The sequence below is a fragment of the Ambystoma mexicanum genome, chromosome 2p (assembly GCF_040938575.1).
Source record: "Ambystoma mexicanum isolate Mex_15411 chromosome 2p, UKY_AmexF1_1, whole genome shotgun sequence".
Classification (NCBI taxonomy): Eukaryota; Metazoa; Chordata; class Amphibia; order Caudata; family Ambystomatidae; genus Ambystoma; species Ambystoma mexicanum.
In genome coordinates, this window is record NC_090923.1 from 1,016,938,149 (window position 1) to 1,016,964,931 (window position 26,783).

The following is a 26,783-nucleotide window of genomic DNA, read 5'->3' on the forward strand; positions in this document are numbered from 1 at the left end:
AGTGTGTATAACGGTAGGGTGTGTAGAGCGGACAAGTGTATAGAGCGGATGAGTGCGTAAATAACAGAGAAGCGAGTAGAACGCAGGAGTGCGTAGAACAGATGAATGTGCAGAACGGATGAGCATACACCGGATTAGTGTGTAGAACAGATGAGTATGTAGAGCGCAGGAGTGTAGATAGCGGATGAGTACGGAAGTGCGGAGAGTGTGTAGATCGCTGGTGCAGATAAATGTACAGACCTGGCGAGTGTAGAGAGCGCATGTGTAGAGAGCGCATGAGTGTAGAGAGCGCATGAATATATAGAACAGGATTACTGCATATTAGCGAATGACTGTGCGGGGAGCGGCCAAGTGCGGGGAGTAGGTGATTGCGTAGGGTGGGTGAATGCGTAGACCAGATGAAGGTGTAGTGCATGCGAGGGATAAAGCGGACAAATGCCTAGAGCCAGATGAGTTGCGTAGAACGGATAAGCATGTAGAACGGATGAGTGCGGAATGCATGCAGAGCTGATGAGTGCGTAGAACGGATGAGTGCGGGGAACGGATGGATGAGCGGAGCGGGATGGACGAGCTGAGCGGAAGCATGTGTAGAGTGGAGGACTGCAAGAGAAAAAAACTAGTGGGTAGAGCCGACAAGTATATAGAGCGCGCAAGTGCATACGAGCGAATGAGTGCATTTTTAAAAAAGGGGTGCGTAGAGGGGATGAGTGCATAGAGGGGATGAGTGAGCAAAACAGGTGAATGCATAGTCCGTGTGAGTGCCTAGAGTGAACGAGTGCCTAGAGCGGAACGGACGAGTTGCGTAGAGCGGATGAGTACGTAGAACGAACGAGCGCAGATTGCATGCAGTACTGATGAGTGCGCAGAATGGATGAGTACGTAGAGTTGCTGAATGCGTAGAGCGGACGGAATGAGTGAAGAATGTAGATGGAGTCTATATGGATAGAACAAATGATATATGTGAATGGAATTGATCACATATATGGATTGAACGAGTGCCGGACGTGGATGGAACGGGTGATGTACGTTGATGGAACAGCTGACACATGTGAATAGAACGAGTGCCGTATACAGACGGATTGGGTGCCGTAGGTGGATGGATCGGGTGGCGTATGTAGATGAAACGGGTGACGTAAGTGGATGAAACGTATGAAATAGGTGGATGGAAAGAACGAAGTATGAAGATGTTACGGGTGAAATATATGGATGGAGTGCATAAAACAAGTTAGAATACACGAAACGGATCAGAGTAAATAGAGCACATTTGACTGCGTGTGGCGGACAGGAGTGTGTGTGGCGGACAGGAGTGCATGCATGGGGCTGACATGAGTGCATGCATGGGACAGACTGGAGCACATGGGACAGACTGGAGTGCATGAATGCGTTGAGCGGGCCGGAGTGTGGAGCAGACTGGGGTGCACGGAGTGGATAAGAGTACATGGAACGGACTGGAGTGCATAGAATTGCTTGATGTATATAGTATGGTCTGGAATGCAGAGAACGTTTGAAAGAGCATATATCGCATCATATCACACTACCACGCTTACTCTCTCCTTACACCACCACTCAACTACAACACAGATATATATGACACCATTCGGTATAACTGTTCCCATACCAACATCTGCCGCACACTCCCCATCATTCTAAGTAACCACTGCTGGTTACACCCCCCCCAGCCAGGCGTTCTCCTGAGGCCTAACGCAGCCACATTCGGTCTGGATAAATCGTGCCAGAACGAACACATACTCCTGATCTCTCAACCACCACACCTACTGCTAAGAAGCAGCTATTACACGAATATCGCACCAGCTGCACACATACCCGGTGCTCACATGTACCTTTGACTCTCTCTACTGATCTGAACTTTGGTTCCCAAGGGCGTTCAACCTACCAGCGCCTTCAGACCATACCAATGGTATCTAAGGAGCTATATAAATGCAAAATAACATAACATACATACCCCTGTTCAATGATATGCAAGCTTATTGGTATGTCTGTGCATCGGTGTCAAGTAATGCGTTTTAAAATCTACCTTAACTGGAACATTCGGAATGGGAAAACGAGTTAAGTTGAATACAAATAAAATGGAGAAAAAGTAAGACACGATATTTGAAAAGGCTCAAGAGTCTAGGCACTGTCCGGAAAGACCTAAATCGCCGTGCAGCGATGTCAGAAGACCCTGTTTTTCTGCAGAAGGCGAGGGACACATTGCTGGAAGCTTCTCGGGCATCTGATCGGAGCTCAGGATTCTGAGCAGCAACAGAAACACGTCAGGAATGGCAGAATCCTCGCCCAGGCTGCAGAGACCTCCCACGTTCCAGTATTCATTCTGCCAGAAATATGATTCTTTTTCTCCTCAGTCTTCACTTTGACACCACACACCACTGTGGCTGCTGCTCGGAAAGATTCTGTGTCGCCCATTTTGGTGCCGTCCGTTCTCCTTTATCTGAGAAACGCCGGCAGGAGCTTGCACACACCCAGGGCAGTTTCTTTTCCGTTTGGTTCCCCGGGCAAAATCACTAAACACCGCACCCCCCTACCCCCCACCCTTCCCCGCGTTGGGTTAAGTAACTCCTACCCAATGTCAATAAATCACTTCTATACAAATGAAAGGGGGTTTTATTACATCGTGACTGATCTGTGCAATATATTCCTCAGACAAAGCAAGCAGAGAACACCAACAGTAAATGCTAGTCTTGGTTTTAAAGTTTTGTGTCCATTTGTACCCTATGTTAAGGGCACTCTCCTTGAATTTGCTGCTGCGAAAGCATTTATTGCGCCCGCCCCCCCACCCCCCAAGCCCTGCTCCTTATCAATTTCCCCATACCCTGCCTCCTGGCCTTGCAATCTCACTTTTCCCTACTCCCTGCAATCCCCTCCCAACATCCTGCCCTCCTTCATTCAGCACCAGGCACAGCTCCCGTTGGGCAGCAAGTAGAGCTTCAGTAACCCGGCCGCATAAGCGCATGTGAGACGGCGCTGAGCTCCATTAACTCTCTGCACAGTGCAATGAGAGTTCATTGGAATGATCAGTTTAGGAGACGCTGAATAAACTCACATGCTGACGGGTGGGGTTCGGTAGAAACCACTTGTAACAGGTCAACTGTAATTTGCAACAGGGCATTTCAGTCCCCAGTCAAACACAAAATGGAGGAACTGATGTAAACATATTCTTTGTTGTTCGATTTAGCAGATATGACAGCCGGAGGACACATAAGGACGAACGATTGTCCTGGACGGCTCATCGTATATATGTCCTGTGAGTTGTATAAGTGAGGGGCTCACAGTAAATACTCCACTGAAACGGCATGCACCCAAGTCCCTCACCACTGCTTCCCATTCTAAACTCTCCTCAATTCTCATCCACCTCAAGCTTTCTGACGCTTTTAGTGCCGTTCACCATCTTTATCGCCACCCCACCCTCTTGTGGGCTTCCATGAGGCTGTCCTTGGAATAGATTTCCTACTACCTGTCTAACCCCCCCTCCATCCATATGAACCGCAGCCCCTCCTCTGCAGTGCCCTCACAGTGGAAGGTCCCCACAAGGATCAGTCCTTGTCCTCGATACTCTCTACACTTTCGCTCTCTTTCTCTCAGCAAGTGTTTGGGTTCTCATTTCACCTTCTTTTGCTGACAACACCCAAATGTTTTTCTCCTCCTCTCCCTTCACCCCAGAGCTATCCAATCGTACATCTTACTGCCTCGTCATCACTAGATTACACTCCGTTCTATGAAAATAACAAGATAGTGAGCTAAAGACTCTGGGTAAGTCTCTCGCAATCAGGACTAAAGTCTGGTAGAGAGACTCGCAGGACCCCCTTGTTAATTTGCATATTTAAGTAACTTTGGCTCTCATGAAAACTGAAGTGATCTTCCACTGGGCTCCCAGTATCTCAAGACTTGACCACTCCCCTGTTACCTATTCTGTTGTAACCGTTTGCCTAACACTTGCAACAGGAGGGTTCCCTTAGGTAGTGGCATCAAATTCCATCAGTTTAGCCTCCCCATGGCAACAGCAGCCTTGCTTAACCTACTCCCCATCTGAAAAGCCTTCCCTGCCCGCCCTTATACTCTGCTAGAAACCGGATCTCCTGTCTGGCCCTCAGCAGGCTTCATGATTGCTCCACCCTCCTCACAGGACCTCCACTCTATTCCATTTCCACCCTACTGAACTATTTCACATGCATGCTCTCCAACCTCACATTATCCGCCCCCACCGACACCCATTGCCCCCAGTATTGGCTGGCTGTGTTGCACTTCTCACCCTTTCAGTTCCATTTTCTGGTTTTAGATCTACCAATGGGATGCATCCCTCCAACCTAGCTAGTTCTTTGTCACCCTCTACCTTGTGATCGCAAACCTTCCTCACCCTCTCTGCTCCCTACCTATCCTGGGCTGTCTCCCACTTTCATACCTTCACCCTCCTATTATTGGAACACAGTCCTCTCTGAGATTAAACGCATTCATACTAGTGAATGGTTTAGGGTCTCCCTAATGAAGCTGTTCCTAGCTCCAGGTGCCTTATTAGGTAAAAGGCTACCTCAATGAATGGGGGCATACATATGCACAGTGCAGATCTTCAGGTGGCCTGGTGGTGACAGTGGTGTTTGTGTTCATGGGAGGAATGTACGTGGTGTCGTGGAGACAAGGTGTGCTGGTGAGGACTTGGTGTTAACTGTTTTGCCTGCGGTGTGTATTTGGATTTTCAGTACAAATATGGCAGGCGTGCGTGTGGTGTAGAAAGGGTATTGTAGATTTAGAGGGGTGTCATTGTGATGCATATGTTTGTAGGTATATGTGCATGGGTCATGTGTGGATGGTTTGGCGGTAATATGCTGCTGGTGGGGAAGGGTATTATAGGGAGGTGTGTCTGTGTGTGAGATTTTTGAGGTGTGGGTGTCAACGAGTGTTGGTGATAGGAATGAGTATCTGCATAAAAGGCTAGTTAATCTGATGAGTGTTTTGGGATGTCTGTGACTCTTGGGGGGGTGGTGTACTTGGGTGGTGTCTGATGGCGTCTGATGGTGTCCTATTTGGGTTTTTGATGTGTGTGTGTGTGTGTGTGTATGGGAGGTGTGTGCGTGGTGTGGATGACTTGTGGTGTTTTTGTTTGGGAGGTGTTTATATATGGAAAGTTGTGAGTCGTGTGTGGTGTGTCTGGAGGTATGTGTATAGGGGGAGCAGGGGGAACGTGACCATTTGGGAGTGCAGTATTTGTGTGAGGCGTGTACAAATGTTGTGGTGTTTGATGTGTTTGGTGTTGTCTGTTCATTGTGTAGTAGGCATGAAGTGTTGGTGTGTGTTGTATATGGATTGTGTGAGACTGTCTCATGGTGCTCAAGTTATTTGTGTTTGCATTTGAGGTGTGTGTATATGTGTGTGCACACAAGCATGTGTGTGTGTATTGTTAGGCTGGATAATCTCTGCCAGTAGTAATTTACACTTGAAAACGGCATTCCCAAAGAAATCTGTGAAAGACGCACCTGATTCTTGAAGATGGAACCTTATGCCCAAATTTGGTGTTCGGGCATGGAGCACATTGCTCTGGTGTAACTCCATATCATACAGGAAAAAATAAAATTGTACAAAACTCATTATTCCCTTTTTAATCCAAAATCCTTCACATTTAAGTACATTATAATTTGTTTTCACACCTCACATTAAACACTTCAGGTGTAATTATAAGTGTATTTACGAAGATATGCATGACATCGTTCAATTTTTGTGAATTGCCATAAACGTGCACTTTTGTGGCCATTTACCTCACCCCAATCGGGTAGCCTAATCGCACATGCAGAGCTTCCCAGCATTCCCCAGGGAAATTCCCGTATCTGCAGGGCGTGCAATACCTTAAACTAAAGCGTAAACCAATGGAAAAGAATTCCGCTCTTCTTAAGGATTCATTGAACGCATGCCATCAGATTTGACAAAGTCCACAATGGAAAAGTCATAAATGCATGTGAATCACTCATGAGTGCTTTTTTGAATTTGCATTAATGTACTCCTGAGTGAAACGGATCAGGGTCATTTGATCGCCCGGGTCATTTTGATACTTTTTGGTATGACATTGGTTGGTACAGGTCCCACATACATCAATTAAGCAATAGGCCCTGAGTAGGTGGGGGCCTTTCCACTTCAGGTAATTCCCCCCCTGCAAGGGTCCTTTTGCTATTAGTACCCCGGCCCGTAGACCGGGCTCCTAAGACCATTTCTTTTCTGTTCTGAAACGCTCCAGCGTTTCGGAACAGAAAAAAAATCCACAAAATGTCCGCTGGGGAAGGGAAAACTAGGTCTGTTTTGCCTTTCCATGGCGGCCATTGAAAATGAATGTAAAAAGGTAAACAAACAAAATTACCACCATGGAAAGGGAGAAGGGACTACAGGTAGTCCCTTCTCCCTTTCCATGGCCACCATTCAAAACATAGGGAAAAATGTAAACAAAGAAAATGGCCGCCATGGAAACTAAGAAGGAACTACATGTAGTCCCTTTTTCCTTTCCAGGACGGCCTGTGGTGGGTTGGGAGCGGACACGCTGGGGACAGAAGTGTTCCCAGTGCGTCCGCTCCCGAAATTGACAAAAACAAAAAGGTAAGTGTGGTTGGGAGGGCGGGGAGGAGATTTTTAAGATGGAGCTTGGGGAAAGGGAACAACACTTAACTCGATCCGCGGCGGGCGAAGATGGCAGCCACAGCCGTGTGGTGGCTCGGAGCAGGCATTACCCTTTTCCGAAACTCTTCATTGGCTGAGTGGCTGCCCCCCCTCCCCCCTTGCTGGGGATAGAAAGGAAGGAACATTGTAGGGAGAGGGGGTAATGCCCTGGAGAGGGCCAATGAGATTGCATATTACAATTTCATTGTCCCTCGCCGGGTACTAATACAAAATATTACTCACTCCATCTGCGTAGACTCGCTTTCGAGCTTGGCTTGTAAGTGACTGTGAAAGAAACAGCCAGCTTGGCGGATTCCGGAATCCATCACACATACTTGCCAACCCTACAGATTTAGGCAGTAGGCTACTGCTTTTGAAGCAGCGCTACCGCCTACAGTTTTCAGCGACAGATCCTACTGCTTTTTACAGTGGCAAGTAAGTAATTTATGTGATTCTAAGGCAGGCTCCAGGACAGAGCATGCAACACATTAGTCTGTCTATAGAGTGGACTGGTAGGTGATAACTTTGATTGCACTCAACTGACCTTACAGCTGCCTGGCTCTGTCCTGCACTCTTGCCGGGACAACCCTTAGGTGAAGCACCAGTGAAAGCAAGTGGCAGAGTGTAACACCATCACACAGCATCTGCCGACAATTTGGTGTTCGCATTCAGAATTAAACATTTTTTACATTTCAACAGCTTTCCATGTTGTGCTGTGTGTGTTTTTGTATTTTCCTGTGACGTCATTGTTATGGGAATTATTATTTTTCAAACTTGAAAAATCCTACATCTTTTTTGGTCACAGAATGTTGGCAAGTATGCATCACAAAGGATTTCAGTGCGGCATGAAACTGCAAAAACAGTCTCTGCTAAGAGCCTCCCTGGCTCAAGTAACGTTACGTGAGGCAGAGGCAGCACCTGCTGCCGCTACTGGCCCCAGCCCGGAGGGCAATCGCGCCCCCTATCAGGGCAATCTTACCCCTGAGGGAAGTTTCATCCCCGGCCAATTTTGCCCCCCTCCCCCCCACCCCCGTGCAATTGCATCCAGGCAGCCGTCCGCTTCGCCCGGGCGCAGTGGAGTAACCTTGCTGAAAATGTTGGGGGTAACATGACACCTGAAGAAAAGGTGCCCCAGCCAAATGAATGGGGACAAAATGGTGTGCCATGAAAGTTGGGGGGACAAACACCCCTGTCCCCCCCCCCCCCTAAAATTACGCCCATGCCCGGGCGACCAAGAAACTGGCCTGCACACACCAATCAAGAAAAAAACTGTCCAAGTGTTTCTCAAAGTTGCCATCATAGTAACCCAATATTGCCTTGGTAATAAAGTTCAAAAGTGTTTGCGTTGTTAACTTGACTAGATTGATTTCATCAGCGCTGGCCAATGGGCCGGCTCTCGCCGATTCTGAGATCCGGCATCAGATCTCTAGCTGGATACCGGAATCTGGGTTGCCTCTGCCTAAGCCACGGCAAATAGCCCACACAACGCCCTGTGCGCGATGTTTCAATGCGGGGCGCACCAAAAACTTTTCTCAGTGAACTGAGGGACAGGGAGAAAAGTTTTGATGAGCCTATTAAACAATTGCGCTGCACCGGGCCACACACAATACAAGAACTGCAGAGGGCTCTGTTGACACAAAGAAACACACTAAGCAACTGAGCTTCCGGCTGTTCTTATATTGTGGGTGGGTCGGCGGCGGTGCGCTACGCCTGACCTATAGCAAATAAAGGGTGTTTCACATCCAGGTCACTGTCATGCAATACTTAAGTTTGCATGACAGTGAGCTGTAGCCAAAGCACCCTTTATTTGCTGCGCCGGGGGTGGTATTGTATTTTTCAGAGTTACTTCTGCCAACCTGCACAACCTTTGCTTAATTTGCTACGGGGCCTTCCATGCATAGCACGTTTGCAACATATGCGAGGCTCTGCCTTGATCGGAAACATGGATGAGAGGGTGCCTTTAAAACCACCTTGGCAGTAAATCATTGATTTCCTCTCAACTAAGACCCAGGTATGGGAACCTTTGTTCGCTTTGGCACTTTGCACCAGGGGTGCAAGATGGTGGCACCCTTTGGGGCCTCCCTCTGTGCAGTGTTCATTTGGATAGTCTAACACGCATGTGAAAATATCAGACCCCGTTCCAAAATCACTTATCAGACTTCCACCGTGCTACGGACCGGTGGCTTGAAGAGACACCAGCCAGGGTGGCGAGGCCTTAGCCATGAATGTAGTGTGCCATGCACTGGCCCCTCCCCGAGCTGCAGTCCTGTGTAGGCTAAATGCCACAGTCGAAATACAACATGGGCACAAATAGAACACCCTGTGTGAATACTGGAGCAGGGACTATTATTCGAGAGGGTATGAAACAACAAAGTGTCCCATGCATAGACCAAGGCCCATAGGAGCCAAATACACGCATCAGTTTCTCTGGGGATTCTACCTCAAACCACTTCCACAGATGGTCTCCAGGACACAGATACCATAGAGCAGTAAAAGGAGTGGGCCAGAACTGTGTCGCCAAAAGCATTCAGAACAAGCTGCACAAAGCACATCTCGGCAGCCAATAACATGTGCGCAGTGGTCAGTACCAACGTGGGAGCCCAGTACCAATGTGTGCCCTACCCTTGGGCACCAGCACTCCTTCACATATCCATGGACTTAAGCACCCAAGCTCTTCCCCTAAAACAGAACTGTTCTGCGCCCTTGTGCAACAGACAGGTTGCACTCTGCTTCAGCATGGTGACTTACGCCTGTTACAATATACACGAGGCTACTGCTGGCCCATTTGAGCACAGGCGGCCCTTGACCCTACAGAAAAGAGCAGCCGCTGTCCATACATTCACACATAAAAATAATAGACTCACTATACCAACGCAACTGTGCCTTGGTGGAAATTCCAGCTGACCAGTTGAAGTAGATTTCAACTGGATCCAGTTGTTGACTGGCGGGTTTTGAGAGATTTATAGAACAACGTTCAGGGATACAATACCAACCTTTTCCGGTTACATCTGTTTGTTTGTTTATTTATAATGCACACCAGACCCAAAGGTATCAGGGCGCAGAGCATACATGGAGACTTACAGCTTAGGTTACAAGAAGCAGATAACTTACAAATTGTGTAGGTACATCATAAGGTGGGTGCAAGATAAGGTACAAATATACAAATAATACAATGAGCATAATATACAAACATGATAAAATTGTGCATATACATACAGGTCAAATGAGTCCACGATATAGTGGATGCATAGGTGCATAGGTTCATGAGTACAAAGAAAGCGCTATACAGTCGAGAAACCGTTTAAGGGCAGGTCGAGAATTATTTACAATGTGGGTAGGGCAGGAGACTTACTAGTCGTTATCTTTAAGCCAGGTAATGAGATTCTTTCTGGAATTGGTGGGTGTTTAGTCGGCTCGCAGAGAGGGCGGCAAAGAATTCCAAACCTGTGTAGCCTTCACTGGGAAACTACTGCCCCCAACTTTGGAAAGTTTGAATCTTGGCACGGATAAACAGTTAGTGTTAACCGTTCTCATGGGTCTGCGAGAAGATTTTCCATTAATTCTTGTGGTAAGGTAACGTGGGGCACCATTATTTAGGCATTTGTATGTGAGTGAAGCTGTTTTGAGTTGGATTTTGTCGCCGGTGGATAACCAATTGTGTTGTCTCCTGATCAGATATATGCTCTTTCCATCATAAACTTAGAGCGGCCCTAAGGTCATTGTTCTGGAGTGTCTGTATTCGCTTGACAATGTATTTGTTGGCACCAATGTACAGAGCATTACAGTAGTCCAATTTAGACCGGATGAGAGCCGTGGCCAAGGTAATGCGGCTGTTTGTGGATAGAAATGGTTTACCGGCTCTGATTAATTGGCATGTGTATGCAGTAGAGGCTGCCAAGGCATTAACTTGTCTGGTAAACGTGAGGGAGGAATCAAGGTAGAAGCCTAAGGTTTTAACCTCTGTGGCAACTTTGATGAGGCTCCCATCAATGATGAATGAGTTGTATTCAGGGCCGGGTTTTTTAAGGTTCGATCTGGTGCCTAAGATGAGGAGATCGTTTTTTGTCATCATTCAGAGACCGTGGTCAGCCATCCATGCCTGAATGATGAGGTAAATTCTGTTTACCAAGGCCAAATCCTTGCCATAATGCCCAGTCAGAGGTAAGAGAATCCGAGTATTATCTGCATAGTTCGTGTAGGTGATACAAGATGGTCCAGATCATCGAAAAGGGGCTTGGTAAATATGTTGTACAGAGTAGGTGAGACGCATGATCCCTGAGGCATTCCACAAGTAACAGGGATGGGATCTGCGGCTGCAGAAGGGGAGAAGACTCTAAAGGTCCTGTTACTGAGGAATGATTGTATCCAGACCATCGCTTCCTTTGAGAAATGAGCAGCTGAATCCAAGTGATTACATAAGAACTTGTCGTCCACAAGGTCAAATGCGGCCGAGAGGTCGAGGAGATAGTGCTGATTTTCCACTGTCTCTGAGTTTATCGATTTGGGCCTTAGGGTTGATTAGGGCTGTTTCCGTACCATGTTGTGGCCGGAAACCTGATTGGCGGGCTCCTAGAAGTTGGTTAAGCTCCAGATATTTCTGTATTTGGAGATATGACACCTTCTCTAAAATTTTGAGGAGCAATGGTACTGTAGTAATGGGCCTGTAATTCGTTTGTATCGAAGGTTCTAATGTCTGTATTTTAAGTAGGGGTAGTACCCAGGACTCTTTAAGGTTGCTTGGGATGGTGCCTGCGGTAAAAGAGGCGTTGATGAGCTTCGAGATGAAGGGGGCCAGGTCTCTTGCAGCGTCCTTAATTAGTTGTGCTGGGCACTGGTCGCCCTGACAGTTTGAGGGAGATTATGACCTTTTCAACCTGAAGAGTAGTGATTTTGGCGAAGCTGAAGCAGAGTGGAGGTTTATTCGATGACGATTTGTCATTATTGGGTGGTGAGGTCATGGAGGTTAAGGAAGCTTTCTTTTGTGCTGGAGGGTGGAGACTTTGTTGACTAGTGCATGTTGAATGTTGGAACACCAGGTTTTATCTTTGGTGCAGTTATCTTGTACTGGGATGGGGGGTCTCCAACTCTTTTAGAATACCAGTGTCTGTCTAAATTGGTATTTATGATACCACTAGAAGATTCCTTGTAAATGTATAGTACAATGTTCCAAACACCTACTGACTGGAGGCGGGCCCAGTTTAAACCATTTGCAAGTAACTGGTTAACTGGACGTTACAGGGAAACCAGTAAGAAATTGCATCTGAAAGCGTGAGGCCACCAAGTCCTGTTTTTCCTTTGAACTCTGGGACTTGTTGTTCTGTATATCCTATAATTAAGGAAAACTACAAGTCCCAGAATTCAAAGGGAAAAAAACAGGATGGCCTTCTCATGCATGGCCACGGGTATTTGAGAGTTCTGCTTTGACATTCCCAGCTGAAAATACAATACGCACAGGCTCTCGGAGATGGTTCAGAGAACTCCAAATTTGTTCCAGCCTAAGGTATTGTGAAAAATAAGGTAAACCTCTTGTCTGTTCCCACTGCCCTGTGCACCTATTGAATCAGCAGTGTTCGGTGATGGCCTCTGTGGCAACTTCACAGTTTGTGTACTTTTCAAACCATGAAAGAAATTGCACAGTTTTAAAACTATTATTTCAAACATTTCCTTTGATTGGAGTTCAACGGCCAGCTATGCCTCCTCTGAACTCCGCCCTCTCCTCCAAACTCTGCCCCCACCCCGACCCTTGTGGGATCCCTCTTCAATTCTTTTCCATTTCCATCACTGGTTTTCATTTATAATTGATTGAAAAGATGGAAATGACTTCAGTGACTCGTTGGCTACACGTCAGCTGTTTGATGCCGATATATTGCTAAAGGGTAGAATTTAGAAAGCTTACCTGAAAGTTAAGGGGAGGTATTTACCCATTAGATGGCCAATTCAGGACCAGTAAGCCCAATCTGCGGTTTTCTCTGTATTTATAGTATGGTGGCCCACTGATTTGCAGAAGTGTTATTGGATTTGCCTGGTGGCGGCCTTACCTGCAGGTCACAATCTTCATCAAGCGTCCTCACTAATGGATTAGTCTGAGTCATTTCAACTGAAAAGAGGGACACAGTAGGGTTGCCCTCTTTCTCCATTATTGTTCATCTTAGCAATGGAACCACTGGCGATTTATGCTGAGGGCCAACGGAAATATAAGTGGAATTGGTAGTGTTGAATGTTCTGGCAAACTCTGGCTTCATGTAGATGATTTGTTGGTGGTTGTGTGTGATTCTGATTTGGGTATGCCCTATATGATGGAAGACATCCACATGTTCTCTGGACTTTGTGGATACAAGGTCAATTGGAGCAAGTCCGAGATTCTCCCGATCACCGGATCATGCATTTGCCATATGTTTGACAACATGGAGTTTAGTTGGTGCGCAGAACGGATGAAGTACTTGGGAGTTTGGATCAGCCCTGAAGTGAAAACGTTGCCTAAAATTAACTTTGATTGCTTAATATCAAAACTAAGAGCAGACATTGTCCGATTGTCACTCCTGAAACTTTCACTTTGGGGCAAGGTTCATTGTATTAAGATGAACATGGCACCAACAGTAAATGATATCCTATCCATGCTCCCACTAAAAACATCAAAACAAGTATTTAAGGAGCTTGATGCACTAATGCAGACATTTCTGTGGGATGGCAAACATCCTAGACTTGCATTGAGGAAGATGCAGGTACCATCGAAGCAGTGTGGTATGAATTTACCGTTTTTTCTTTTAATACCACTTAGCATTCACAATGAGACATTTGTGTCATATTTTGGAATCTGAAACAGACCAGTGGTCTGAGTTTAAATCCAACCGCGTGTTTCAACTGGAGCCCCAAGCACTGTTATGAACGACGACCAAGAGATCATGGCAGCTGAGCCCTCTTACTGTCTGCTTTGGTCTTATGCAAAAACAAGAAATTTCTGTGAGGGGGGTTTGAGAGGATGGTCCTAGTGTTGCAGGGTTCTATACCCAGAAAGGCTTCACTTCTGATTCTCGGGGTTGTGACCCATAATTTCTGAAGTAATTGTGGGTGTTAAGAGGCTGCATGCTTGCCAAAAAAATTATTTTGTCTGCATGGAAATCCACAACAGCTTCCCCATTGATGATTGGATGGAGAAAGCGCTGACTGTATGCACGCATGAGAAGGCAATTTATAAATACAGAGGAGAATCTGATGAATTCAATGATCTGTCTGGCCTTTTTCTGGAGTGTTATGGTTAAATGATATATAATTTTATCACTTAATGAAATGTGTATATTCTGAAGGTTTCCTGCAATGTATTGTCAATGATCTGGTTGTGTTGCTGTTTCTGCAATAGTATCCTGACTGATGGATAGTGAGTATGACATTGATACAATTTGTTAAAAGGTTTTTCTTTTTTTTTAAATTCTGTTATTTTTTGTGTTGCTTTTTTCTCTTTTCCTTTCACTTTGTGACCACCAATGACTTCCAACTTGGATAGCATGCTCAACAGTTTTGCATATTTAAATTGTCGATATGTTATGCTTGGATTACTTTTGTACACACATGTGATGTTACTTATTGGTGTTATAAAAGAATAATTTGACACAATCTGCGATGTACGGTAGGAGTCACTTTAGCATCTATGTCCTGAGTCTGCGGGTCTCTGATGGGACAGCATGGAGGTGGTTCCAGGGTGGTTGTGTTGAGATGCAGGGGGATAACGGTGGCCCATGGAGGCCTAGGGCCTGTTGAGGCTTAGAGCTCGCAGAGAAGAGACTTGCCCATACCCTTGTATCTGCTAACCCAGGTCTTCTCTTTTTCGTTTCTGCCTCCCTGCAGGAAGTGGATGTGGTGGATATCAGTTCGGTACGAGACACGAGGACGGGTCGATATGCCAAGATCCCCAAGGTAAGACCTCATGTGTAGCACAAACCAAAAACCAAATCTCCCTCCTCTTGTCTCCGATCTCAACGCACGCTGTTCATTTGAGACATTGGCAGAGTAATTCTTATATATATATATATATATATATATATATATATATATATATATATATATATATATATATATATATATATATATTTCTGAGGCTTGTGGAATCTGCTTAGATCACATGCTGTGCATAGGCCGACATCTAGTGGAAGCTGCGGAGTATTACAGTTTGTTTTTCGAAAGTCGAAAATGGGCGTCGACACAGGCGTGCCAGTAATACTATCCCTAGTGTGACGTCCACTGTACCCAAGATCCCTCACGCGTGTAGGATCCTCAGATTGTTTTTTTCCGCCATACTGGTCGGAAGCATCTTGCGGAGTTCCCTGGCCTTAGCCATACTTTTGCTGTTATTATAATTATAATTCTTATTCTTTCCCTTCCCCACCCCAACGTCGACCCTCAACCTCGACGACGGCTGGAGAAGTCATCGACCGTCGACTGCTGCACGACGGATCTGGGCCTTGGAAGGCCGCTGGCCTCGGCCCGGGCCTAGTAGGCCGCTGGCCTCGGCCCTTACAAGTAGGGAGAGTGGGGGGTGGTACATACTCTTCACTCTTTATATAGAGTTACATTTATATATTCCTACACTTAGCAGCCCGCTGCCTTAAGGTGCGTATGGAGGGTACCCCTTTTCAATTCTGCCCCAAGTGCAATCGCAAATACCCTTGGGTCGACAGGCACGCCACGTGCAATCTCTGCTTGCCGAGGGATCACCTCGAAGCGAACTGCAGAGCGTGTAGTAGGTTTAAACCTAAGACACTTAAGGACCGTTCGACAAAGCGTTGGGCCCACCACGCCAGGCAGGAGGCCATGGCAGCGGAGGGCGCCTTCAGCGATGGCAGCGACGCCGTACTTTCGGACGGCGAGGGCATTACGGCGTCGAAAGACAGCCCGACGAGCGCAGGTCCCCGACCTCGGAAGGTCGTCCGGCAGGGCGGCTATGGGGAAGACCCCCGGCGACGCAAGCGCTACACACCCAACACACACTAAACACACTAAGACCAACCGGACCTCGACGACGTCGACTTCCCGGAAAGAGGCACAAAAAGAACGGTCCGACTCGGCGTCCTCTGGGCGCTCTCGATCGAGATCGCCTCACGACGCAAGGCAATCATCCACTCTTGCCAAGAGTGCCTCGCTACACACATTAACGGAAGTTCGATCGTCGGGAGACGAAGACGACTTCCACCCCCAGGCCGCGCTCCAAGATACCGAGACCGCGGTTAACACCAGTGAGGCCCCACGCCCGTAGCACACAGATACCTCTCTAGACCCTCGACGCCAGGCGCCGAAAGTCTCGGGGGCCTCCAAGGGACAGGGAAAACACTTTTCCACTCACGGGGAGGGGGGGAAACAGCGGAAAGCACAGCCTTCCACCCCTGTAAAGCCATCCTCTCACCCTAGGCAGACAATCAAGCACAAGTCTACCCTTGAAAAGTCCCATAAATCACCTGCTAAAATAATACCCTGTTCCAGGGAATGGTCCAGTGAGGACATAGACAGGGTTATGTCTAGGATGTCTTCCTTAGCTGATTTTTATGATAAGAACCCAGAACATTTTCTTTCATATAACCCTCAAGGGGCCACACCCTCAGGCTCCTCCGATCCCATCCCGCTAAGTAAAAAGCCCCGGTTCGAAAGACCTGAACCCTTCGAGGTTCAACCTTACTCCACTCCATATTCTACTCCACTCCCCAGTTACCAGGGACAAGTTTTCCCTGAAGAGGACCAGGAGTTTGACATTATGGAAGAACAGACCAGGACAGATTACTATGCGGAGGATGAGGACCTGGAGGAGGGAGAAGATGAGGAAATCTACAGAGTAGATTCCCCAGTACAAAGCGAAGCCCCAGTTACTGACTCTCCAGTTGATAACCAGCCCCTCCTTAACGAGGTTCTCGCTCGAGCAGCGGAACACTTCCACATCGACACCCACGGTGTACAGGAGGAAAGGGACTTCGCGGAAGAGTTTGTAGGAGAGAGAAGACCGGTCGCTCAGACCATCCCTATCCTCAAATCCATCCAACGAAGAATAGATCCTTCCCTGGTGAATCCGAACCTCACCAGAGCTGTCAACCCCAGAATTGAAAAGATTTTCCGGGCAGCCCAGTCTGACCCTCTATATATAAGGGGACATCTTAAACCAGATTCCCTAGTGGTTACCAACACTAGAAAAAGGGCTGGCACGCCCTTATCTTCATCAGAAGCTCCTCCCGACAAGGAGAGCAAAAAACTTTACGGGTTTGGCAGGAAGGTAGCCTCAACGTCCGCCTACCAAACAAGGATTGCGAATTCCACCACCCTGTTGGCTAGTTACAATTGCCATCAATGGGAAGAAGTCGCGGCGCTCATTGCCTCTGCTCCAGAACCGTTAAAGGGCCAGCTGGCTCGGATCTCGGCAGAGGGGAGAGCCGTGTCTGGTTGCATTTTAAAAGCAACTTTCGACGCCGCTGACAACGCAGGGAGATTGATAGCAGAAGGTACTGTTATCAAAAGACATGCGTGGTTACGGCAGTCGGGTTTCAAAACAGAAACCCAGGCTTCTTTAATAGACAAGCCAGTGGAACCCGACCTATTGTTTGGGAAAGCGGTCGAAGACGCACTTAAAAATGCCAAGGATGAATATGAGACTCTCAAATCCCTTGGCCAACTTACCAACAAACCCCCTAACCAGAGGGGGAACAGTAATTTTCGTCGCCCACGCGGCCAAAATTCACAAAGAGGCAACTATGCCCAGGGACAGGGTACACAATGGAATAACAACCAGCAGTCTACCCAGAGTTATGGCAGGGGTAACAAGAGAGGTCGTGGAAGAGGCAGAGGCAGCCCCAACAAGGGAAGTGGCACGCCTCCACCAAAACAGTGACGCTCAGTTCAGGGTCCCTTCTCACGCAACCCCAGTAGGGGGACGCATTTCCACCTTCACCCAAGCTTGGGAAGGGATCACCTCAGACAGATGGGTGCTGTCAACAGTATCCGCAGGATATTGTATAGAACTACTGCAGCGTCCCCGGAACCATCCTCCAAGACAAAGAGTGCACTCCCTAGAGCATCAAAGGATCCTTCTCGAGGAGATTGCCATTCTGCTAGAAAAGGACGCGATAGAACTCGTCCCAGGACTCCAGGTAAACAAGGGTATCTATTCAACCTACTTCCTTGTGCCAAAGAAAGATTTAACAATGCGCCCAGTATTGGACTTACGGCCTGCCAACAAGTATGTCAAGCCCCAAAAATTCCGTATGACCACGCTACAAGAGGTAATCCCCCTCCTAAAAAAGGGGGATTACATGGCAACCTTGGATATGAAAGATGCTTATTTTCATATTTCCATGCTCCCAGCGCACAGAAAGTACTTGCGCTTCAAGGTGGACAGTCGCCACTACCAATTCAAGGTACTGCCCTTCGGGATAGCATCAGCACCAAGGGTATTCACCAAGGTACTGGCGGTGGCGGCTGCACACCTACGCAGGGAGGCAATCCCGGTGTACCCTTATCTAGACGACTGGCTCATAACGGGGGAAACCCCAGGAATTTGCAGGTCAAACATTCAGAGGACTATCGACCTCCTCCACGAATTAGGCTTCTCTATCAACGAGAAAAAGTCAAGTCTGGTGCCAAGCACCTCAAAACAGTTTCTAGGAGCTATCCTAGATACTCAGGAAGGACTGACCTTCCCTTCGGAAGAGAGAATTCGGAATATACTCCTGCAAATTCCGCATTATCAGTCAGGTCAACAGATAACAGTACGCAAAGCTATGCGGTTACTGGGCATGATGGCGTCATGCATTTACCTGGTCCCCCACGCGCGTCTGCGCATGCGTCCCATGCAGGAATGGTTGGCGAAACAGTGGTCTCAGGCAAGTGGTCATTGGGACGATCTAGTGGTCGTTTCGCCAACACTCGTACAGAGCCTACACTGGTGGACAAGAGAGAACCTCGCAAAGGGGAAACCCTTTTACGATCCCGAGGTACAAGCCGTGGTGACTACAGATGCATGCCTGACTGGGTGGGGAGCTCACCATCTCCACCACACAGCTCAGGGTCTCTGGTCCCACTCAGTAGCCAAGAACCACATCAATCTGCTAGAGCTTCTGGCAGTATTCCCAGCGCTAAAGGCGTTCGAGCCCCACCTACTGAACTTGTCGGTGCAGATCAGGACGGACAGCACGACAGCCATGTTCTATCTGAACAAACAAGGGGGGACTCGTTCGCCAAATCTGTCCAAGCTTGCCCAGAAAATCTGGATATGGGCACTCAGACGGAACATCTTCCTGTCATCGCAACATGTTCCAGGGGAGCTCAACTCCCTAGCGGATGCGCTAAGCAGAGACTCCCTCCCAGAAGAACACGAATGGGTCCTTCACAGAGACGTGGTAGAAGATCTCTTCTCTCAGTGGGGTTTCCCCACTATAGACCTATTCGCCACAAGCGAAAACAAACAATGCCCAGGATTTGCATCCAGGTTCCCCCAGCCGGACTCCCAAGGGAATGCCCTGTGGATGAACTGGTCAGGGATGTTTGCGTACGCTTTTCCACCAACTCCTCTCATCAGGAAGGTGGTGTACAAGATGAACAAGGAATCGATGACGCTCATCCTAGTCGCTCCCATGTGGGCGAGACAACCATGGTTTCCACACCTACGCAGGATGGCGGTGTGCGAGCCCATCAGACTCCCAGCCTGGTACAACCTACTGTCCCAGCAACAGGGTCAAACAGTGCATCAGGAACCCAACTCTATGAACCTAGCAGCATGGCTCCTGAAGTCATAGAGTTTGGACATCTCAAACTACCACAGAGGTGTATGGACATTCTAAAGGAGTCCAGAAAACCAAATACAAGGCACTGTTACTTTGATAAGTGGAAAAGATTCGTTATCTGGTGCCAGAATAAACAAATCAACCCGGTTGATTGCACTCCTTCCAACGTTGTAACTTACATGCTCCACCTGCTGGATGCAGGGTTGGTTTTTAACTCGCTGAAAGTACACCTGGCAGCCCTCTCGGCTTACACCACATCCCATAACAAGGTCTCGTGGTGGAAAGTACCAGTAGTTAAAGCCTTCATGGAAGGAGTAAAGAGACTTCACCCTCCTATTTCGAACCCACCGCCAGGATGGGATCTCAACGTGGTGCTAGCTAAGCTCATGGGACCCCCATTCGAACCCATGCATAAAAGTAGTCTCAAACACCTGACTTATAAAACGGCCTTCTTAGTAGCCATTACCTCCATAAGAAGGGTCAGTGAAATTCAGGCTTTGTCAGTGCAAGATCCTTTCTTTACTATCCACAAGGACAAACTGGTTTTACGCACACACCCTAGGTTCTCACCTAAATTCATATCCAAGTTCCATGTAAACCAGTCCATCGAGCTTCCGGCTTTCTTCCAAAACCCGCAAAGCTCGGCTGAGGTGAAACTACACACCCTAGATGTGCGTAGGGCGGTCCTATACTATGTAAATAAAACCAGACCGCTAAGGAAAACAGATCAACTGTTTGTCTCCGTAGCTACAGGCAGAGAGGGAGATCGCGTCTCTAAGGGCGCTATCTCGAAGTGGATTATCAACTGTATACAGCTGTGTTACTCTCTTTCTGAGAAAACTCTGCCTTTTACGCCAATGGCCCACTCGACTAGAGGCATTGGTGCCACTCTGGCTTTCATTGCAAATGTTCCCCTCGACACCATTTGCAAAGCGGCTACTTGGAGCTCTATTCACACTTTTACTCAGCATTACTGCATTGACACTCATTCCAAGACAGATACACAAGTGGGACAAGCGGTTCTAAGACACCTGTTTGCTCATGACCCTTCTCACATCCCACCTCCTTCTTCTGGTACTGCTCGCTAATCTATGCACAGCATGTGATCTAAGCAGATTCCACAAGCCTCAGAAGGGATACATTACTCACCGTAATCGTATTTCTGATGCTTGTATCTGCTTAGATTCACATGCGACCCACCCTTCCTCCCCTCCGAGAGAAGGCGCATGATTGCTTGTAGTCTTACCTTTCTGTCTATCTGCTTGGATTATCTGTACTCACGCTACTCCTCATGCTTCCTCATGTCAGAAAAAATACAATCTGAGGATCCTACACGCGTGAGGGATCTTGGGTACAGTGGACGTCACACTAGGGATAGTATTACTGGCACGCCTGTGTCGACGCCCATTTTCGACTTTCGAAAAACAAACTGTAATACTCCGCAGCTTCCACTAGATGTCGGCCTATGCACAGCATGTGAATCTAAGCAGATACAAGCATCAGAAATACGATTACGGTGAGTAATGTATCCCATATATATATATATATATATATATATATATATATATATATATAAAAAAAACGGTCAATGAAAGGGCGGTATGCCTGCCTTTGAGAGATTCAACAGATGACCTCTCCTAGCGTGTAATCTGTTGTAGGTAGTTGTTGGTTGCATTCTTCATGTATGGCAAGGCTAGCAGAATGCTGTGAGGCCATCTTGGAGTGTTGGGGGAGTTGATTGCAAATGTTCCAGAAGAGTCAGAGGTGGAAACTGATGCTGTGGAGGTGCCAGTGTCTTGTTCCTTGTAACATAGAAGGAATACACATACATGTAACTTACCCGAGGCCTCCGGCGTGGTATGTTACAGGAAGAACTCCAGATCTTGTCATAATCCTTGTATAAAATAGCTACTAGGCTTCCTCTCAAAACGCCTCCAAAAATCCCAAATTAGTTTGCCCATAAATTGGGGGCGAGGGGGTTTGCCAACAGAATACATTTGGATCTTCAATTGTTTGGGTCTTTATTTAATTTGGGGGGATTTTTCTTTAAATTTCATGTTTTTAGACACGATTTTTGACTTGCCAAATACATTTTTTTTCTTTTTAAATTCATGATCTGTAATTTGGTAGATAGTTCAGGTTTAGCCTCGAAAATGTGTCTTGAGCCGACAAAACACAGGTTTGAATCCCAGAAGCGCTGAATGTGCCCTTTTATCCTTCTGCACTGTTTGTTTTGTTTTATTCGTATTTATATAGCGCACAACAGCCCGAGGACATCGTGGCACTTGTTACATTACAAAGCTTAGTTACTTAGTTACATGGTCATTAGCAATATATATACAGGTTGCAATAGTTACATAGTCATTAGCAGTATATATACAGGTTGCAATATAGTTATATTACAGTTGTGTTATATTACAATATACCTGGCAGAAGTGGAGGAGGCAGTCCTTCACTTGCTAGTTGAGAAGAGTGGCCTTGAGGTTGTTCTGGAAGATAGAGATGGAAGTTTCAGCTCTAAGGGTGGCAGGGAGTGAGTTCCAGAGTTTCGGTGCAATATAGGAGAAGCCTAGACCTCCCGCTGTGGCTCTCTTTATGCGTGGTATGTGTAGCTGGTTGGTGTACTGAGCTCTGGTGGGGCGAGTGGATGTGGTCCTTGATATTGCTTCAGATAGGTATGCTGGAGCGGTTTTGTTGATGCACCTGTGAGTGATGGTGAGGATTTTCAGAGTAATACGGTCTTTGACCTGGAGCCACCGTGCTTCACGTCTGGCGTGGGATATATGGTCTCTTCTAGGGATGCTCATGGCGGCTCTGAGGGCATTGTTTTGTGTGGTTTGCAGTCTGTGAATGTTTTTGGCGGAGGTACCAGCTAGAAGGGTGTTGAAATAATCGAGTTTGGCTCCTATAGTTGCTCTAGCTATGGGCAAGCGGTTGGGGGTGGATATGTAGGGTTTAATGGCATTGATGAGTTTGGTGCTGAACGCTGATGCAGAGGCTATGGCACTGACTTGTTTGTTCATCGATTGATGCAAATCTATGTGAACACCTAGAGTCTTGACAGAGGATGATACGGAGATGGTTGAGTTGTCTATGTTGAAGTTGTTGTATTGGGGGCTTAGTTTCGATAATGTGTTTGTCTGGCCCAGGTTGAGAATTTCAGTGTTCTCCCCGTTAAGACAGAGGCCATTGATTGCCATCCAAGCTTGGATAGTGGCATAGATGTTGTGAAGGGCCGTGGCGTCTTGGTGATAGAGTCCAGATAGGGGTAAAAGTACTTGAGTGTCGTCTGCATAGTTTGTATATGTAACACCCATGGAGTTAAGTAGGTCGAAGACGGTGGGGGCTGTACAAGATCCTTGGGGGACACCGCAGTTTATAGTGGTAGGATCTGCGTTAGCTGTGCTGGAGTAGACCTTCATGGCTCTTCCTTCATGGCTCTTCCTTCAAGGAAGGAAGTGATCAGGATGCTGCTTGATTAGAGAAATGGGCTGCATGGGTGAGGTGGGTGGTGAGTGTTTGGTGATCTACCAGGTCAAAAGCAGCTGATAGATCGAGGAGGAGGAGCAAGGCAGGTTTGCCTTTGTCCATGATCTGTGAGATTTGATTTTTTCGGTCTAATAAAGCGGATTCTGTTCTATGCCCGACACGGAAGCCAGATTGTCTTTTGCCTAGTATGGAGTTAGCTTCTATGTATGATTGGATCTGGATGTGAGCTGCTTTGTCCAGGACTTTTAGGAGGAACGGGACTGTCGTTATCAGTCTGTAGTTGTGGGGTCAAGTGTGGCCTTTTTTAGAAGTAGCCGCATTCAGGCTACCTTGAGATTGTTTGGGACAGTTCCTGTTTGGAAAGATGCGTTAATGAAGGCAGTAATCAGGGGTGCTAGGTCATTGGCGCATTCCTTGATGATTTTGGGAGGGCAAATGTCTGCTTTGCAGAGGGATGGTTTGAGGTTTGTGATGAGATTAAGGACCTCAGGTTCAGTGATGTTTCTGAAGGAGAATTGAGCGTGATTGAGATTACTACGCTTGTCTTGTGTAGGGCGGTTGGTTTTTTGGCGCTGGATAAATAAAGTATCATTGCTAATAGTGCTAATAGTATGCTAATATAATAATAATATAAATAATAGTGCTAATAGGATGCTAATAGTCCCAATTATTAGAGTGCTTGAAAGCTTGATCAGTCCGACATAAAGCGCTACATGAAACTGTGATATTAATTTTGAACAGCTAAACCAAGATTGGCATAGTCGCATGCATATTTTTTGTACAAATGAATTGCTGTTGTGTTGGCTGGTACCCTTCTCCTCTGCTGAATGTGAGGATGACGGATGTAGGGGATGTAGGGGATGAAGCCTAAAGGCAAAGAAGCTTTTCGACATTCAATATCGCTTCATTTTGCTGCAACTTGTGAATTATTTTGAATGAATATTATTCTATTTTATCAATACCAAAAGAAATATGGACACTTAAAAAACACTAAATTGACTTGTGTCTAAATTCCCCCAGAGCCTCTTCTCCTTCCTCTTTATAAAATGTACACCAAGGAAGATTTTGTCGCTGCTGCTTTGCAACAGGCGAAAAGATGGACTCCTGCTTGGGATGTAAAATGGCTTTGGGTTTTTTCCCCAGGTTTTCTTAAACCAAGTAGATGGTTTTCTTCAACACACAGCTTTAGGTGAACCCTTCCCTAAGTCTCTAGCAGCACTGGGAGCAGAAATGTAGGTGCTGATGCTTGCACCTGTTCACAGGAAGAGGTAGAGAACTGATGGCTACCATTGCACTTTAGTTTTTTTTATTTAGTATGTCACAGGTGGCCTTAAGAACACCAAGGTGGTTCATGTTTTTTTTCTCTGGTCAGGATGCAGGCCGGGTAGTCTATTTGGTTCCCCTTTCTTGCTTCTATGGGCTTCCCACCACACTAATCCAGGCGGCCTTATCTCACAGCGTTCCCAGCTAGTGATCGGTATCGCCTATTGATTAATACTAGCTGTCAGTGAGGGTCTAACGGCAAAAGCCTTATCGATCTTGCTCCCTTCGGAGATTTCCAAGGGGGCTGTGACCTACCACTTTCCCAGGTATGCCAACAGTGACTGGTGGTTTGGGTGTGTCATTTTCAGACACTCTGGCCTAGCCTTCTCCACAATTGCTCCAACGCTCTTCTCTTTCCCTAATAAATAAATATATATATATATTACACACACACCACACAACACACTCTTTCATCCTTTCTCACTACATTCATTTGTCTCCCACTCTCCCCCTTTCTTCTGTCCCCCCGATTTTCATACTCAACCCTACTTTCCTCTCTTCTCACCCCGCTACTCTGACCCTTCCTTCTGGCCTCACTCCTCACCCTCTTTCCCTTTCAGGCATATGGTGCCCTGCTCACCATCTTAGGGATATGGTGCCCTACTCCCCCGACAGGGATATGATGCCCTGTGTACCCTTCTATCATTCTGTCGCTCGCTCGGCCACCCTTTCACCCTCCCCCTCTAATTACTACTACAATTCTTCCTCTCTCTCTCGCTCTCCTTTTGCACCCCCGTTCTCACACTACAATACATACAATTGGTGCCACACACTCAAAATCAGTACCTCACCTGCACTCTGCTCAAAACCTGCCACCAACTCTTCAGCACTTGGTTCTACCATCCATCCTCCGCCTGGTCTCTTGGTGCACCTCCACTCCTCACCCCTGCAACCCACACACTGCACTCCATTCGTTCCTGTTTCTGACTCTCTCTAACCCCCCTCTATTGGTTCTACCACTCGCCTGTCTCTGTTGGCCAATCTAAATCTGTTCTTTCCCCCAAAGGCCGAGTTACACAGTTAGCCCGCCCCCTTTTCAATCTCTGTTTGCAGGGTAGGAGCCACGTACTGTGGCTGCTCGTTTTCAGTGTGGCTTCCTTACTCTGCAGGACAGGTTTGTTTCCTTTTTGATTAGGGTAAGGGTTTTTGTGACTCTAGTGTTCCCTCTGGTGTCCCTTGTCACGCTTTCTTTTTTGTTGCCCGACGATTCCCATAGGGTCTTTCTGTGGGTGGTTGGCCGAGTGTAGACGGTCTCTTCTCTGTTTAGTAAAAGATTCCAAGTGAATTCGTTTTAGTTCTTGATTCCATTGCCATGGTTATGGTCTGGGATATCTTGGTTGTGACCAGTAATGCTCTTGAGAGTTTGTTTTGAGACAAAAAAAAGCTCTCCCCAGAAAAAGTATTGGGATCTATTGTGTGACAAAGGTGTGCCCACAAGTATATTTAAGGCACTCAATACATTTTTAAATATTTGAACCAAATTTAAATGTCTACAATGCATATCTCTATCTCATATAAATATAAAACCATCATTTCAATAACAAAATATTTTTTTATTTAAACAGATCATCCGATCACAGTGGAAAATGTATAGAGATATTTAAAGTAATTTACAAGGAAATCCTGGTCAGTCGGACCCCAATGCATGGACCAGGATTGCCGGCATCATTAATTGCGAACCAGCTGACCAAGGCCGTCCAGCCAAGAAGCATCAGCCTTGCTGTACACAGCGGGCACATCTTGGTCCTCACAGATTTGGCACCTTGCACATAACTTGAGCCAGGCAAACCATCAGGAAGTGCAGCATAGTGTCGAGCACCCCCTCAACCCAGGACACATGGCACGCTCACGCCATGATCGCACCCATCGCTCCGCAACATCTCTTGTTTGAAGCCAATTTAAATGAAATATAAAGAATATCCACCTCCTGTGTGTACAGGACAACCTAGATATGATTTCAAATTAATTGCAATTGTAAAAAATCTGGTCAAATTCTTTGTTGCACTCAACTTAGTCAAATGACTAAGTATGCTATTTTTCCATTAAACTTAGCGTTTTTGGATGTTTTTAAAAATTCGAATACTTAGCATAGGTTAAGTTTGTCTAGTACCTGAATTCAATCTCCGGTGCACTAATTTAATTGGTTTATCTACACTGCTTTTGTGAGAAATTACAACTCGGAGGAAAGACAGCTAAAAGACACTCCCGACAGTCAAAGTGTGTGACAACGTTTTCATTGAGTCACATGACAATGTAAATGTTTTTCAACGTTCATTCTAAAAATATTTACAAACAAGTAGACAATTGGGGTTCTCAGTCTTGGGATGGACCCGTACCCTTCCCTTAAATCTTGAAGGGGTTTCCAACCTCCATAGCCTAGGCCTCCCTGGTCTCCAGAGGGTCTTGACAAAAAAGGATTCTCTACAGCCAAGAGACCTCTAATGTCTAGTCTGTCTCTGCCCTAGAGAAGGCCTAAAGGCCATAGCCTTATTTCTCTGACTCCCTCTGGGATTTCCTATGTGGCTTGGGCATGGTACTTTTTCACTTGAAGGCCTGTCTTTCAGACTT

General features: G+C 46.7%; 1 protein-coding gene across 1 annotated transcript in view; it reads left to right on the forward strand.

Moving 5' to 3' along the window:
• The window catches only part of PLCB3 (phospholipase C beta 3), an 869,107-nt gene that overhangs the window by 397,332 nt on the left and 444,992 nt on the right, over window positions 1-26,783 (forward strand). The window contains exon 3 of the mRNA XM_069644864.1: window positions 14,494-14,562. Within this exon, the coding sequence (XP_069500965.1) occupies window positions 14,494-14,562 (69 nt within the window). The remainder of the gene's footprint in view (window positions 1-14,493; window positions 14,563-26,783) is intronic.